This window comes from Dendroctonus ponderosae, unplaced genomic scaffold (assembly GCF_020466585.1).
Source record: "Dendroctonus ponderosae isolate FM_Combo_2020 unplaced genomic scaffold, Dpon_F_20191213v2 Dpon_F_20191213_1, whole genome shotgun sequence".
Taxonomy (NCBI): Eukaryota; Metazoa; Arthropoda; class Insecta; order Coleoptera; family Curculionidae; genus Dendroctonus; species Dendroctonus ponderosae.
Genome location: NW_026017110.1, coordinates 57,230,931 through 57,248,700, shown reverse-complemented (window position 1 = coordinate 57,248,700; position 17,770 = coordinate 57,230,931). Strand labels below are relative to the sequence as shown.

At 35.9% G+C, this 17,770-nt stretch overlaps 1 protein-coding gene and 1 long non-coding RNA gene across 2 annotated transcripts in view; one reads left to right on the top strand and one right to left on the bottom strand.

Annotated features, from left to right (window-relative positions):
• Positions 1–1,876: 1,876 nt before the first annotated feature.
• LOC109537933 (inositol 1,4,5-trisphosphate receptor) overlaps positions 1,877–17,770 on the bottom strand; it is a 20,149-nt gene continuing 4,255 nt past the window's right edge. Inside the window, exons 7-28 of the mRNA XM_019904908.2 lie at positions 12,684–13,209; positions 12,459–12,624; positions 11,496–12,397; positions 11,264–11,414; positions 11,059–11,206; positions 10,302–10,483; positions 9,375–10,247; positions 8,733–8,933; positions 8,162–8,671; positions 7,314–7,434; positions 6,969–7,111; positions 6,725–6,912; positions 6,566–6,677; positions 6,200–6,314; positions 5,913–6,145; positions 4,607–5,861; positions 4,430–4,552; positions 4,024–4,361; positions 3,792–3,969; positions 3,518–3,732; positions 3,212–3,377; positions 1,877–2,759 (exon numbers count right to left, since the gene is read on the bottom strand). Of these exons, the coding sequence (XP_019760467.2) occupies positions 2,353–2,759; positions 3,212–3,377; positions 3,518–3,732; positions 3,792–3,969; positions 4,024–4,361; positions 4,430–4,552; positions 4,607–5,861; positions 5,913–6,145; positions 6,200–6,314; positions 6,566–6,677; positions 6,725–6,912; positions 6,969–7,111; positions 7,314–7,434; positions 8,162–8,671; positions 8,733–8,933; positions 9,375–10,247; positions 10,302–10,483; positions 11,059–11,206; positions 11,264–11,414; positions 11,496–12,397; positions 12,459–12,624; positions 12,684–13,209 (7,253 nt within the window). The 3' untranslated portion in view covers positions 1,877–2,352. The remainder of the gene's footprint in view (positions 2,760–3,211; positions 3,378–3,517; positions 3,733–3,791; positions 3,970–4,023; positions 4,362–4,429; positions 4,553–4,606; positions 5,862–5,912; positions 6,146–6,199; positions 6,315–6,565; positions 6,678–6,724; positions 6,913–6,968; positions 7,112–7,313; positions 7,435–8,161; positions 8,672–8,732; positions 8,934–9,374; positions 10,248–10,301; positions 10,484–11,058; positions 11,207–11,263; positions 11,415–11,495; positions 12,398–12,458; positions 12,625–12,683; positions 13,210–17,770) is intronic.
• The window catches only part of LOC125505901, a 17,529-nt gene continuing 3,412 nt past the window's right edge, over positions 3,654–17,770 (top strand). The window contains exon 1 of the long non-coding RNA XR_007282539.1: positions 3,654–3,742. This is a non-coding gene — a long non-coding RNA (uncharacterized LOC125505901). The remainder of the gene's footprint in view (positions 3,743–17,770) is intronic.

The window sequence follows — 17,770 nt, the reverse complement described above, 5'->3', positions numbered from 1 at the left end:
TTAAACCTTTGAATATAAAACTAACTTTTATATTCAAAGTTTTAAACCTCCTGATTGATGGCGGTTATGTTCTTCTCGCTTTGGGCACGTTTGCATGCAATGTTGCATGTTAATCATGATACAATGAACATAGATGAAGATGACAATGAATACAAGGTAGGATATTAATCGGTCGAAAACTCGATGTTCGTGCGCACATGACGTCACTGGTTACCACTTTGGTAAAGTGAACAGCTGATCTCATTTAAAATGCATGTAACCTAGACAGATTTTCACTGAATTCAAAACGCAATAGTTCAAAAATGGAAAGTTATATGAGGATATGGTTTTGGGTCCTGATTTGGGCTTATTGGGAAGAAAAATACCCTAAATAATTCTTTACAAAATATCTGATTTTCAGCGTTTTAGCGTGCTGTGTTGCCAGAGTGTCATTTGAGAAATCGGGTTGAGCCAAACGAAATAATGAATTAATTGTATCACAACGAATGAATGCACTGTTCATACAATGAATTGATTGTATCATACAATGAGTTCATTGTCGTACAATGAAGTCATTGTCGTGCAATGAATTCATTGCATCATGGGGTCAATGCGCTTGCGCATGTTTGAGAATTTTGTAGACAAAACTGAGTATTTTGCGTTTGGTAGTTGGAAAGTGTACTCTAGATTGTTTGCTACTTTTAAGCGTCGGTTCAAAAATATAAAAAATGCGGTCTGCAGTCATTTCATTTGTATTAAAATTTACATATCATCCGCGGCACCACAAACCGCATATTTCGTCGTAAATAATAGGAAAGTAACATTGGGTCATTGTTTGAACTTCCGTCTCTTGAATCGTAATGTACTATTTCTGCAAGGATACATTTTCACCTAACGCTATACTTTATTGCACAACTGGCCACTGTGCTAGTCTACAAAATAAATACATTTTTGTTACTTTTAATTTTCAAGTCTAAAATCTGCTGCAAAGCATCTTGTAATAATAAGGAAGATTTATAAAAAAATTATTAAATGTGACAAAGACTAAATAAGCTATATTTAATCACATTTAGCAGACAAAAAGCCGCCCGCCAGTGTTTTCCACTGACGTCACGCAAATCCACGCAAGATCCTACCTTGTATTCATTGTGTCATGCATGTCAATAGTCAGATCCGTGATTCAGAAATTATACAAAGTCCAATGTTGCCACTTATTTTCCTTATGCATAATTATTTAACTCGCGTCTAGTGTTAGCCTCAATATTTAATTCAATTTAAACAAAAACTGGCACTTTCGGACAGAAACCGTGAAGATAAAAAAACCAGCTCCAGAGCTGGCGAGATGTTGGATGCAATTTATTTAAATATGCTTCTTCAATTTTTCACTGCGCTAAATATAAAATTTGAATCTACGCGTCATTCATCCGCGCCAGAGCTGTCGAGACTCTCACCCATTTATATATTGGGGCTACCACTAGACGAGAGTGCACTTTCCGAAAAGGGAAATTCCCTTTAAGTGACTGGCATATTTGTACTTTAAACATCTTTATTTATGTATTTTTTAATCTAAGGGAAACTGGAAATTTTTTAAGTGATCATTCGGGGATTTTAATTTTACCGATCTGGCATCACTGCGCTGGAGGAGACCACTCGCCTTTTTTTTGGTCCTGCTCCTTTTCTCCACTTGTCTTTATCTATGTCACATCTCTATGGTAACATCTATGTGCTCCTTTAGTGCAATTTGCCAGCTCGATACTTTTTGGATTCGTGTGTATGGTGCACAGCTGGGGATTCGATCCTCGGAGAAGTTTGGAATAATTTATCTTTCAATGTTGAACAGAAGAAGTATTGTTTCGGTTCGACTAATGTAAGATAAGGAAAGAAATAACAATCTGCATAATTCAAAACTTGTATTTAGTTTCTATTTTCAATTACTAACAACTTGGAGCATTTTAAATTCATTAACACACGTATAACTGACCTAACTGACCTTGGTAGTAGGTGGCAAGAATACAAATATATAAACAAATGCTTTGAATTAAAACGTTTCCTTCGCTTCTTTAATGGATTCTAGGACGCGAACAGATCTTGATATATGATGCAAAGACAGTCTACATTTTTAACAAACTGAAAAAACAAGAGATAATTGCACTTACCGGAACAACGTTTCTGTTACTGGAACATTTTTATGTTTACATTTTCATTTAAGTTCATTCCCGTTAATTATAGTTAACGAAAGAGGAGCAATGCAATTTAATATGGAAAATAACACTTGAAACGTAATTTTTATACTATAAAAATGATCAACGACACAAAGGTATTGCAGACAAAGACTAGGCTACGTAAACTTCAACTAACAGACAATACATCACTCTAAGCCAAGTTATTGGTTTGTAGATAGGTAGACGCAGAGCTGAGAAGTCCCAGGCGATGTTTCTGTTTTCTTTGCTCAGCCATCTGCTCCTTTAGCTCCATCAGTTGATGTGACAAGTTTTTTACTAAACTTTGAGTATTTTCTAAAACTGATTGTAGACTTCTAAGCTCTATTTGCTCTCCGTCTCCTTCTACCGCCGCTAAAGACATCGCTCGTAATCGTGGAAACCAATCTAGATTAACAGCTTTTACTAGAGTGTAAACATAGCTTTCAGGTCCAGTAAATTCAGTAGGATCTTTCACTCGGATCAAGACTATGAAGTACAAATAATGCCACATGTTGTGCTCATTTTTTACGTGCTCTTCAAAGCTTACAGTTTTGTTATCAAATGCTGATCTGTTCAACCCTACAAACATAATAACTATTATTAATGCAGCTTGATTACTTTTTTCAAGTTACATGCAGATTATTGATATTTAAGTTGTTTTATTTAATTAAAAATTGATTTAAATAACTGAGTAATTAGTTAAATGAATAAAATTATGGATATCAAAAAGAGTACATTTTTATTAGTTAAAGCTTCGGCCTATATATAAATAGTCTTATTGTGCCTCTATTCATTGCCTTTTATTAATTAAAATGATGACGTGAAAAAAATTAGAGAAACTGTTAGCTTTTGCCAATAAATCAAATCAATAATTTTAAAATAGCAATTTAAAAAGCCGACTCGAACAAGACATACGTACTAACATCAGATTTTTGACTAACTGGGTGAACAAGTAATAGAAAAAGAACGAAAATTGTTGGGTACTACCAAAAACTTTCAAATAGTTAACATGAATTTTCGAATCTACTTACCACAGATAAAACAAGTGTTCTTTAATATCAACTCTTTTTGTTGCTTCTCAGATCTCAAATCGGCAAATGTATCGATGATAACACCAAAAATTAGATTAAGTACTATAATTATAACAACAAAGAAGAATAGCAGATCATATACAACCCTGGGAACAAATAGAGATTCCTAAAACAAAGTAGAATAATTATATAATTGTGTGCTGATTTGTGAAAACACTTTATCTTTAAGTTACTTTGCGATAGTTAATTGTAATTTTACTAAGGATGTCAATATTAATAAAAAGTAACAAATACATTTTTACATACTTCACTGCTGGGCGCTCTTAAAATATCTCCAATTCCTCCACCATTTCGCAAACCCTGGTTTAACGTGGTTACAATACACATTCTTAACGAGTCACAAGCACGTTCCTTTTTTTCTTCACCTGAATCAGTCAGTTCACAATATTTATCAACTTCATCGTTTTTAAACTGCCTGTTGCCCTGCCCTGTGAGCTGGGATATCTTTTCGCAAGTACCATCTATAAAAATGTATGTATTGATTCAACGTTGCATGGTTTTCTAAATTTGGTAATGTTACCTTCTTTTTTATTAACACTCACAATGAAATCATCTCTGAAGAACATGTAACCAATAATGGAAAACATATACACCAAGATTAAAGCTAATACAGCAGTTAAAATAATCGATCGGCCGTTTCTCGTTACTGATCTAATCACATTCAACAATGTTTCTTCTCTATACACAACGTCGAACAACTAAAAATGTATAACAAAGAAATATTTTTTTTATCTATATTGTAATATACCCACCAAGAAAGAGTAAAAAAATGGATGCATAACAAGTCCCAGCATACAGAAAACTAAATAAGTCAGGTGATATACCAGTTCGGCATCAGTTAGAATTTGTTGATATGTTTTTGTAAGAGTACCATGGTTTCCCATTATACTAACTAGGTGAATGCCTTTCAAAAGTATAGTTATTGAACCAAGAAGCCATAAAGTTGGTTCTGGTCCTAGAGAGTATATCAGCCTCAATATGGTAGACACTACTAATGTACGTATTCCGGTTTCTCTAGGCAGCGTTATCACTATGGCTGACGAGACCAACATAGCAAACCATATTAATATCGAGATAGTAGAACTGATTTCTACAATGGAGTTATCGTTTGACACATTGCCAACTATTATCTAAACTTACTTGATAACAAATACTCACGGGGTAATATATGTTCAAATGGATAAAAACAGGCAACTATAAGATTGATTAATACTGCACAATTAAACAGGATATTACTCCACAACGACATGTAACTGCTGACCCAAAATAACACCGGTTGAGCTTAAAATAGAAACTGTTTTCTTAACACCAAGTTCAAAGAAAATGTTACTATACCTCTTAGTTTCTTTTGCCAGTTCATCTCACTAAACATATTGTCCGTTCTCTCGAAGAAAGCGGCAACTTTGGATCCTTGATCATCTCTTTCAGCAGTATTAAGTACTTTGATTTTGGTATCTTTAGTGATATATTCGCAAATCTCTGGTATAGGAAACACTATTTGTTCTAGTGTGCGATCATGCCTAACTATTTCAATTTGTGCGGTGTGAGTATTATAGTATTCTAAGGCCTTTTGTACCTTGGGATCCAAACAATCCGAAGGTATCAACCAGTTTGCTAGTTCTTTATGATGTTGAGCTAACTGATGGCAGAGGATATAAATATTATGACCAACTTCTTTGGGTGAAACCACATCGTCTATATTAGGATCATCCATATCATCTTCATCATTAGTTTCTTGATGGAATGCTTTACAAGCAACTTCAACTAGTTGTTTTGGGTTCATATTTGATAATATTCTTTCCGCATTTTCACTATCACCTCTGCTTTCCATTATGGCTAAAAGAAGCTTAGAGGCATTATTTTTTAGCTCTAAAACTAAATCCATTCTTGATTTCCCTAGAGGGTTAATATCATTAAGTATTAAAGCAGTAATGATATCAAGCCCGCTAGATTCGTGTGTAGCGATGCAGTTTTGATTTTCATGACAAGGACCTTGGCAATACTCAGTTAAAGTTTCTAAGGTTTGGTTGATGAGCGAAACATTGTTTTCATTTATATATAGGCCCAAAAGTCCTAATCCCCCTGTTGTAGAGCCACAAATACAATCTAAAAACATCAGCGTCTCAGATACCAAATTAAAGTTCGTTTTATTATTTTGATTTCTCAGTAGATTTTGCAGCTTCGGATTATGATTTTCACAAAGCAATTGCAGAAATCGTAAAATTGGCTGCATTATCAAAACTTTATTGGAAAGACTATTTTGCTCGTCTCTTTCCCGATGCTTCTCAAGTTTCTCTGCCAATAAATCTTCAAAGGCACTTGTAGCATTTGATATTAAGTTATCGTCTCCAGTTGCCATATTTCTTATATGAGTATATGCTTGAGAGGTCGACTCGGCAGCTCTACTCAGTTCTTCTCTGAGTTCATCGCTTATCAGTATTCCGTTAGTCTTTCCTTGCTTTTTAGAGAGCTTATCTAATTCTTTTCCATCTTGTTTGTCATCATGGACTTTTGCTGCCATATCAGAAGTATTCACACTGACGGTGGACTTTATTTCCGATTGGGAATCTCGCATTTTATCGTAAAATACCTGAAATTAGGATATGATTAGCAAATATATACTCGAAAGCAAGGCACTTGCCTTAAAAAAGGATTGGCTGAGATCTCCCCCTAAAAGTTTATTAAACATGCTTTTCTGAATTATCGAGTTACCCCCTTCCAATAGTGCTATTCCCAATTCGACAGCTTCGCCAAAAATGGAAGGAGAATTAACTGACTTTATTACCAATTCTACGACTAAATCTGAAGCCCCTTCTTTATCTAAATGTGCTTGAACTTCATGAAGTGTTTGCCCAGCTCTACTGATGATTTTTGCTGAAGTTAAAGCGGGTTTAAAGCCAGAGAGCTGAAGTGATACATTGTTATTACCTCCTGGTCCATGAGTAACAGGTATTTGACAATTGGCAATAGTGACATTTTCGTGGTTTTGAGTGAAATTTTTGCCAAAATACCTGCTTAATAAGCTGTTACGAAGAACGTCTCCCTGTAAATTTGAAAACGAGTATTAGAAACTAGTAAGAATACATTCAAAAAGGTACCATCAATTGGGAAAACACACAGTACGAGGTAATAAATAATTACAAAATTTACAAATGGGATACACACGAAAAGGGGAAACTCGAAAAAATACTATACCATATCATCTTTTAACTGACTTTCGCTCTAAGCAGCATTTAAAAAAATGGTCAATTTAAGTAACAAATATATTTGTTAAACACGTATTTTATAATTAACCTTCTCTCCATAATCTGGATCCACAGCCATCATTTTTCGTAAGGTCCGTAGGACTTTCACACATAGCTTTTCTTCTTTTTCTTCTAACAGTTTTTCCGTATGCTTTATTAACCTGTAAAACTTTATATGACAGACATTTATACTGGTGTTTTTTACTACCTTCGAATGAATCCTCCATTTTCACATCGTCTTCGCGACTCTGTTCCATCTGGAAAAAGCAGTTCAGGTCTGTACAGAACGTCGACCAAAAGAGATAATTCCGATTGCACCAAGGGCTTTAACTGGTCTTCCAAAAGCGACACGATGTCTTGTAATCCTTCTATAATACTTCTATCTAATCTCATTAACTAAAACAGCGATGACAATTTTGTTATACGTATGTAATTGCAACTATAATATTTACTGTGGACTGCGTTCGTTCTATTTTTGGGGTTTTAGATGCAGTTAACCATTTGCTAGTTTGCCTAGTGAGAATACTGGCTTTATTAAACATGGGTGTCACCTGACTTTCTAAGTCTAGCGGTATTGCTATGCCTCTATGTTTAGCTAAAATTTAACAAGTTATTATTAATTGAGACATTATTAGTATTGATAAAGTCATAATATATTCCTTTAGATATACAAACTGAGTATATCAATAAATATTCCCCGGTTATTCAATAAATATATGGTTTTTTATTTAGGAAAATTTTTTGATATACATTTCATTTACGTCATTACAATATAGTTGTAATAAAATGTCACTAACCAACTTCCGATAGTGTACGAATACAGTTTTCAACATTAAAACGTTGCGACGCTGATAACCAAAGACACTGGGAGACCCTGAAGGCTGATTGTAAAAGCTGTACAAAAATCGGTTGCCGAGTCTACAAAAATAATATTTGCATCAGAAATGTTAAACCATGAAATTATAGTTCCTAGATTAGGTTTACACCCATATAACCAATATTTAGGGCTTAGTTAAATGAGTTGATTGATTTCGCTATATAGTTGTTGAGCTTTTGTGGTAGTATTTTGCACGAATTATTTAATGAAGTTTCACGTTTGATTTTGAAAGTTTGAGAAAATCTTTCATTCCTGCTGTAACAGCAATACATATTGTTCCATATGGCGATGGCCAGCAAACCACTCAGTTTATGGCCAAAAACTTGATAATGCTATTCAGAAAATGAGAAGGATGATCGCGGACATTCTCGGAATAAGTGAGACGAGATGCCTTGTACCCAAAAGATCGAACAGCCTTCTAATATTCTGGAAATGATGACCGTTAGCATCGAAATAGAGTGGGAAGATCGTCGCGCCTCCATATCGAGTACAGTCAATGCACAAAAGTTACTTATATTTCAATTTAATTTTGAAATTAACTCATAATCGTCCCCAGTAGAATAACTTCAGTATACCCTTGCTTTATTCGGATGTTTATAACAATATACCCAATAATTACACATTACTCAAGTGTTATCAGAAAAGTTTGACAACCTTATACGCTTTCCCATAATATAAAAAACTAAACTAAATGAGTGCAAGCGACAAACAAATATGTTGCATGTTAGAACTGGAAAGCTTGATCTATGATTTAAATTAGCATCTTACCTGAACTGTGGTGCTTTGATCGGAAAAGGGGCTTTTAAAAAAAGTTGTTATTAAATTCATAACACAATTGGTCACATAGTTTTCCAAAGCTTTATCTGGATGCTTTCTATCGCTAGGGGCTGTAGCTATATCAGCCATATCCACTAAGAACGACTTTTCAAATAAAGTCCACATATGATTGCTGGTGTATATTTCTTTCATTTCAACCTCAGTATCTATATAGCAATGATGTAAAAAGCCAACATATGCTTCTTTGACTTCTGGAATACAATCGGCGTGAGTAACCATGCCTACGATATCATCTAAAGGAAGTAAACTGTGACACTTTATTTCAGTGTAAACATTTTTCCCCATGGTGCAGCAAGCCAAAAGTTTTACAAGTTCTACGTGGTATTTTAAAGGGCTGCTTTCATCCATACAATGTCTTTCCGAGCGCATCATTTCAATAAAATGATTGAAGGATGCTTTGTCATTGTAAAATACTAACACTTCCTCTCCTGCATTAATTAACTGGAAACAAAAGTCCAATTAGAATTTGTCTGGCTTCATAAATTATAATTTTGTTATTTACCTCTTGCATAACCATGTCCTGGCATTTTCGAATAAACTGGTTATCAGCTTTGACGATAGTTTGCAGAAACTTTAAGTACTGCACGTGCCGCCCATGAGTTTCGATAAATCGAACAAAATCTTGAATCACTTTTTCATTTTCTTCATTGCATAATGTAGGATTATCTTGGAAAATTGCACATACAGTTTGCGCTTCTCTAATCTGAAAGGCAAAAAAATGTCGTTCCAATGATCGCAAAAACCACACAATGTTACGGGCTCAAACACAGACAGAATTGTTATCTTCTACGGAAACAGCAGAATATATTTTTACCCGAAGTTTAAGCATAATATTTCTCATACTCAATCTGGATGATACAAAAAGAAGTACGTTTAGTTTAGTAAGTTCATAGAGTGAGAGCTAAATATCCCGTAAAATTTATTTTAGAAAAGACAAAAAAACGTAAAATAGTATTTCGCTTAGATTTGTTGTGGGTCACCAGCAATTAACAAAAACGAAAGCAAAGGTGAAATAGTATCAGCTTCTTCGAAAGGTTTGCTGATTTATTGATGGATCTGATAAAGTATTTCATTACTGTTGGAAAATATTTCATATGAAATAAGGCAATATATTACTTAAAATGAGTAATGGTAATTGACTTACCCCTGGATTTAAGAAAAGATCCAAATGCTTGTATAGTAAGATTTGGTTTTGTTGGTTGCCCAAACAAAAGTTTTGTAGAAATTCGTGGGCTAATCGCATAAGTTCGTTCATTCTAATGTCTTCTTTCTCATCATATGGAACTTGTAATAAATCTAAAACCACAGTATGAACCCCAACATTTCTAAGCAATCTTTGTTCATGTTTTCTCGGTTTAACCGACGGAAATTCTTGAGTACACAACTTGTTCATTCGTATTAAAATTTGTTGAATTTTCTTATATTCTTCTGCTTGCTCTGGATGTAAAAGTGGGCCAACGTCTAAATTGATAGCAGATCCTTTCTTCTCTAATACACTTAGCATTGGCTTGCTGGGTGTGATATCATCTTCTTCCTCTTTATTTTTCTTTCCAATTCCGTGTTCATCACTTCTAGACTTGTACACCCATAGTTCTGACTTCTCGACGCTTTGTCGCAAGACATCTAAGTCAGTCTTGATTTGCTTGTAAGATTCTACATCACTATCCGAAACCAGCAATTGAACTTGTCTGAAAGATTGCAGAACTTCTTGCCTTTGACTGAAATGTCTGAAAAGCAAATGTAAAGCGCCGGAAACTAATGGGGGATAGTCGTGCATTGTTAAATGAAGAAGAACTCGAAGAAAAGTCCTTCCACCGTGCCCGTCTAAATCCAGAACTGCACATTCCTCGCTAGTTCCAAAAATGCCTTCTGCTTGGCTTCCGATTAGCTCTAAATCAATGTTTTTTTGACCTAAGTTCACATTTACAGGACTATTCTTTTCCGACTCATCAAATTCTTGTTTAAATATACTTAGTAGGCAACTTATCCTGTAATCCAACCGCACATCTAATATGAACTGAAATGTATTTATGTGCCACAATAACGCATATTTACCAAGATATAAAAGTACCTCTAAAATTTCAATGATTTTCAATTTTGTATCCATTACCAATGGATATTCTTTATGGAAAACAGATGATTTGGAATTACTGCCTGCATTTGTCGTAGCGATAGATCTACCGTTAGGTCCTAAGGTTAAGGAGGTCATAACTGCTCCCATGTCGCCAATAGTTCTTAAAACCCCCCCTTCGGCTACAAATTCAAAAATATTGTATGTTACCCAAAATATCAAAATTTTTCTGTACTAATATGTTAAATGTAAATATCCAGAACCTTAAGTTAAAACCAAACATACATTTCTTCATATTTCTGATCAAACTACTAAATTGCTCTTCACTGAACCTATATTTACTGCTAATTTTCTAAATGTTATAAATTAACTTATGTTTTATAAAGTAAAAAAAACATAGCAAACACCGCATGCAATAGGAGAACATATGACTTAGGTTTCAGGGTAACTAAAAAAATATATTATATGTAAAATGATAACTTTACAGATCATGATCAGCTTGCAGTCGCGTTGTCAATTTATAGTCATTATCCAACATAAATTGCTGCAATTGCAATTTCATATTCATTTTATGTATGATTATTTTCTCAACTTAATATAATTAAAGTGTCAACAAATGTCATAGCCGATTTGAAAAAATATTAATATTGTGGTATCAATCTGACTTTAGAATTAGAAACGGTATACAAGTAATGTCAATTGAGCATGATATTTACATTTCACAAATTTAATTCGAATTCTTCGAGTGTATACTTACAATCAACTTCCCCTATAGGTATTCTTCCATCGATTAAATCTGATTCCGCAACACAATCCAAAATGCGTAAAAGAGTTTTAGTTAATTCAAGCAAATCAGAGAAACTATAAAAACCGAAATAGATTAATTCTCTAGCCAGTTTAACAACCTAAAACCACACATCTTCAGTTACGATTGCATGCTATAGCACTAATGTAAATTCAACCTCAAAAGTAAGTTTATTTTGTTCCTGATCGGCAAAAGACCACATTTTGGCAACTACGTTGCATAGATAACCACCTACAAAAGCAATTGTAGAGGAAAACTTGGCACGTACGGCTTCTTTGTTAGGATCAGGCATTTTATTACAATCATAACTAAAATTTAGAAAGATTAGTAATAAAACAAACTACACAAAAACTAAAATCACTGCACAGAAAAATATGTATGATACTTACTCTATTATAGACATATGTGGGGGAATCTCGGACCACAGCCTTGCATATTTAACAGGAGTGACAGGTTCCTGAGGATCCCTGTCTACATGTAAGTGTAGCATCAGCCTGCAAAATGATGCGCGCAAATCAAAACTAACGTTTTCATCTGACATACACTTTAGGATGAGTTCTATATCTAGATGTGGAGATAGATTATTTAAAGCCAAGTACTGTCGATTCAGACACATGTTAGAAAACAAGTCTAGCTGATGACGGTAATAATCCAAAATGGCTTGATCATCTTTACTGCCTAATTTGGCTTTAGCGCACAAGTCCGTCAAGGCTAATTGTTTTTGGCCATTAATTAATAACAGCATTACTTGATAGTCCTCTACCATTGTTATCAACTGTTCTATGCCATCATCTAAAAGATTCTCATTTTCCTCAGCAAATTCGTGCAATTCTACTTCCATAAGTCTTGTTTCTATCAGAATGTCAGAGTTCTTTTGACTTAACACACTTTTGCAAATTAGTTCTTGAGTTACTGGAATAGCTTTCTTGTTTGAGATGCAAAGATCTGAGAGATAATCAAGAAATCTACTTTCCCAATTACTCATATTTTTCCTGACCAAACCTACAAATGTTTCTATTTCTGCTGGTGTAATATGTTTTTCAAGTAACTTTCGATTGTTGTGAAGGAGCGCCGTTATAGTATCTTCTGCAAGAATGTCATAACCTATTTGCTTTTGCATAAACCCGAAATGTTTTGCTATATACTCTTGGTTTTTTCTATAATCTCGCTGACTCAGTCGCAGAATGCGATAACATAAACGGAAAATATATTTATAAGGGGCATGTCGAGGATCGTTCAATTCATCTATTTTTAAAAATGAAGATTCTCCGGCTGATTCTAGAAAAGGGCCCTAAAATGATGAATATATGGGGTAGCTCAAATGGTATCTTAAAATTAAGGCTACTCCATACTTGCAGTATATTAAAAAGTTGTTTTAAAATAGCCTGTTCTCTTAAAAGTTTTTGCCTGTCTCTATTTGGATTTGTAACTATTAGATCTAAAGCTTCTGTCTTATTTTGTTCATTTTCCAGTTCGGCCACAAAATAAACTATGTCCTGAAGAAGAGTTGTTAAGGATCTAAAAGTTACATAATATTTACAATCATAAACGATATCTACTAATTTCTGATATTTTACCGTCTTTCACTATGAGAAATGGTTCCATTAGATAATTTTACTGATAATGAAGACAGCAGCTTGCAGGCGTCATTGGCGAAATCCAGATCACGCACTTCGACTGGGGAGACAGGAATTAAAGCAAAAGCTTCTTTATCTTCTTTCCTTAGTGCACATCCCACTTTTGACATAACCGGCTTTTCCTCATCTTTATCTATAGGTGTAGATGTGGAATGCACCCAGGTATCCGTAAATATATGGTGCAGTCGAACATAGCTAGACTGAGGTACCAAAGAATCGGCAGGTGGCAGATTTGTAGGCCCTAGCTCAAAGAGGGAGGCAATCTCATTCCGTTCGAATGAGTGGCTCACAGGAATTAAGTGATATTTGGCACTTTCCCTAGGGTCGGACTTATCAACTTCGTCAACATCTGGGGACGCTGCCAAATACTGTCCCGTGGATAAATGTTTGAAACGATATAAAGAGTCCCAATGCCCTGCACCACCTCTACATGGATCATTTTGTACTACTTCTATCTCCCATAATGCTAAAAATGTGTAAATCATATATTTTTGCTTCAAAGCCCAATGTTTTCAATTGAAAACATGTATTGTAATCTAATCTAAGTTGCTCTTTATGTTCGTTGGTGTATTGATAAAACCCATATATGCATTCGCAAGACATTTCCCTGGTAAGTCTGGTAATTAATAAATTACCAGACCAGACTCGCGTGCAAGCCATTTTTGGCTGAATGTTTGAGCCGTGTTCCGTTAAAGTTTTCAAAACTTGAATTACCAACGACTTAACATAATTGTCTCTATATACTACACACATCCGGTCTGTGTATACGTGTTGGAAATACAGTCATAGAGTTTTGAGGTCGCATTCTACTATTCTAATGCGAATTTGTGGATGAACAACTCAAGAAATAATACGCTATTGCAAGCCACAGCAACAGCAAGACGAACGCTAATGGGAGGTGATGAAGTCTTACCAAGTGACGTCCTGCGTACCGTCTTCAAATTCCTTCTGAAATTCATTGAACACACTTTCGATTATACGAGGGCCATTAGGAAGGAACTAGCGGTTTCTGACTATAAACGTTATACGAAAAACAAAAAAGACAATAAGGAGTACTGGGTACATCCTTTTTGCAAACTCGAGAAGAAACCAAGCAGTTTGCAATATTTTTCGAAGTGCTGGATAATTTTTTTGGATAGGTATACGAGAATCAGTTGAAAAACATTTCAAGAATTATGGAGCATCCATTGATCACAAAGAAAGACACACGATTTTGGAATAGTATTAAGCCTGAAGGAAAATTAGTAATAGTATTACGGTAAGTAAACAATTACATATACTTTCTTGTAAATAGGTATATATTTTAGAGACCGCAGTTCATAAAGATTCTTACAAAGGATTAGATAGTTCAACATATGACAATCCACTGTTCTGGGAGTCCTGGAAGGCCGCTGAATCCGCTGAGGATAAAGGCGATTGTACTTCCAGCTCTTGCACTAAAAAAATACGGGTTGACTCTTGAGTGGTGTGCGGTTTAATATCCACAATATGGTGTGTTGGGCCTTGCATAGGCCCATGATGTGTTTGGCTAATTAGGAAATTGGGCGTCTGTGATTACCTTTAAAAGCTCTAATTTTGTTTGTGTTGCAGACTGGCAGGATAATTATATTTAATAAAGTAATTAAATAACTTACCTAGTTTTTCCTTTTCTTCCGTGGATAATTCAGCACCATAAACATTTACAATTAATTCCCATGCAGTTAGTTTTCAATTTTTATCGGAATATTCTGCACATTTTGTATTCCAAGCGGATGGTTGATTCCGGATTTAAATAATGAATTTTTCTGTGTCGAAGTCCATTTTCATCAATTTTCACTATTTATTTAATCAGTTGACACCAGGGACCCGGACCGGAACCGTCATGGACCCAAAACCGAAACGGAACTGTTTTTTTTTTGGACCGGAACCGTAACGGAACCCATATTTGACATTAACACACTGTTAGGTGCTGAACCGGAACCGAAATATTTTATTTCGGTTTTGCTTGTAACGTTTGAAAGAAATTACTGTACATTTTACAAGCAAATGAAAAATAATCCTTGCTGGGATATTTTTCGACCCTCGGTATAAGATAGTTTTAGACGACAATCAAGTGGAAAGAGCAAAAGCACATTTAAAGTCGTTTTGGACTAAACTGATATTCTTAAGAGTGCAATTCTTCTAATTCTAAATGTGACTCTGACCAACACGATATGGAAACTGAATCATCTAATTCATCAAGCGATGAAATGGAAGTCTTTTTGAGACATAAAGATTCACAGCAAAAATTTTTAGAAGGAATTAATCAGAACGAATTTTCTTCACAAGGTTCATTTGTAGCCCCTAACAAAATTGAAAATATTTTAAATTCCTATAAAGTGGAACAAAGCCGCATACGCTTACGGAAAAATGAAACGATTTTTGATTTCTGGAAGAAAAAGGAAGATCTTAATCCCGAGTTATACATGCTTGCTCAAGTATTATTAAGCGTACCGGCAACTCAAGTTAGTGTTGAGAGGTTATTCCCAGGACTCAAATTTTTGTTGCCGCCTTCGAGGTCAAATATTAAAGAAACAATTTTAGAGGAACAATTATTTGTGAGCAAACACCGTACGTTAATACACTATTTTTTTAATTCTTTTTTAAGTTAAATTATTTTAGTTTTTCGATCACCAACAAAGAAACATTTGAAATTGAAATGTTGGACAAAAGCAACTCCTCAAAAAATAGCGAAGAAATGAACCAGGAAAAACAATGTTTAAACGGAAATAAGAGTGAAAGAAGAGGAATTGACGAAGTTGTGGACCTGAGTTAAAACGGAAAGAAGAGAAAACGCTAAAGTCAGAAAATTCATTGACAAATTACTTTTCAAAAATATAACGATTAAATTAATATTTGTATGGGAGTCTTTATTGCAATGTTGTTCCATTTAATGTTACTTGAATTTCAATCCTTGTGTGGGGTTGCTAGTCCTCCTACACTCCTACCCCCTACCATACAACCAGCCGAAGTACCGTATGAAGCAGTGGATAGTTTGCGCATCTTTTATCTTGTATAATACAACAAGCAAGGAAAAAGATGGTGAGATTCCTAATTAGAGTATCTTTGTCCTCGTTCGTTGTTATATATAGATTTTGGAACCGAAAAAAAACCGGAACCGGATTGGAAATTATTTTCCAAACCGGAACCGTGACTGAACCAAAATTTTAAATTTTGCCTTGGACCGAAACCGGAACGGAACAGTTATTTCGTTCCGGTCCGGGTCCTTGGTTGACACGACCATATTTAAAGACTGAAAAAACGAACGACGTCGGCTACCAGTAAACTGAACGAACCGTGCGGCAGGCCTCTAGAGGGGCATGAATACGCTACGGCTCGGCCAAACGTAAAGCCGCGTGAAAAGTATGATTAGAAACCGTGTTGTTCCGTAAGATAACATACTGTAACGGAAATGGCCTGGGGTACTCACGTTTGGAATGGGGGGATCGAAATTCATGGTATTTTAGTAAATGGTAGCCCCATTTACTGTCAAATATGACTGACAAGCGGGAAATTTCGAGAACCTTCTGGGTTACCTGGAGGAAACTATATAAGCGGCGACTAGAACCAGAGGGGAGGAGTGAAGTGACAGGAGCGTCCGGGTGCAGAAGAGGTTGAACCCCGTGAGTCGCAAAAGCGAGTTTTCCGTCGGTTATTGTTATTGTTTGTGAAGTTGACGGTAATTTTGAAGTTACTTTGTTCCTGTTCCGCATTTAAAGTTATACCGAGGTGAATAAAAGTTGGAAGCTGAAGAAAGAGTTTGATACCCGGCCATCCACGGTACATTTGGTGTTAGAAGTGGGATTTACCATAATCCAAGTTGAATTTTGATGGAAACAAGAAGTAAATCAAAGAAGGAAGACCCTGCAATAGAGAACCCCAGTTTGATTGCACTGCTCATGCAGATGAAAGACGAAATGAGCGACAACAGTAGGAAAATGATGGACCAAATGAGCGACAACAGTAGGAAAATGGACGAAAAAATTGGCAGAATGAATGACAAAATGGAAGACCACAGTAGGAAAATGATGGACGAAATAAGCGACAACAGTAGGAAAATGGACAAAATGAATGACAAATACAAAGAGATGCTAGATAAAATGGAAGACAACGCTAAGAAATTTGAAGACCTGCAGGCAACCGTTGAAGGTAAACTAAAGAACGTTGAGGACTTGGAAATCATGAAACACCGCTACGATAGCGTTGAAAAAGTGATGAACTCGAACGCGCCTAGAGTAGTTAATCAACTCGCCAGACAGTTGCTGCACGTCGAGCATCCCAACTGGAAACTCGCCAAGGAGAAGCCGGAATTTGCAACCGCAATCTCCCTAAGATTGAGGAACTGGGCGATCAGTTCGATGTTCTGGAACAAATCACCAAGGAGAAGGGTGAACGACTGTCTGACGCTAATCGCGAAGTACTGATTTACCAGACCTGCGACGACATGGACTCATGAATGAACGAACTCGAGAAACAAATCGAAAGCGATGACACGGGGTCGGATTTGGCCTGTGTGAATATTTAGATGCAAAAGCGGCAAATGATCGAAACGCAAATGGCCATCAAGGCGCGCCAAGTCGATGAGCTGGAGAAGCAAACTAAACATCTGGAAACAGCCGCACCCGACAAGGACATCAACAAAATCAAGTTGAAAAAGAGCAAAGTGGAGGAGCGCTTGCAGCTCATGAAGCAGCCCCTCATCGGAAGACAGCGACTGCTGGAGAAGAAGGAAGCCCTCCAGTTCCGACGGGATGTCGAGAACGAGCTTCTATGGATAGCCGAAAAAATGCCCCTGGCAACCTCTACGAAATACGGCAACAAGCTGTCCCAGGTTAACACGTTGCAGCAGAACAACCAGTCGCAGCAAACTAAAGTGGAGAACCACGAACCGCGCGTTAACACCGTGTGCAACAACGGGCAGAAGTTGATCGATAAGGCCCACGAAGACGCGACAGAGTTCAGCCAGCTGATCAACGAGCTGCACAAGGCGTGGCAGGAGTTGAAGGAAG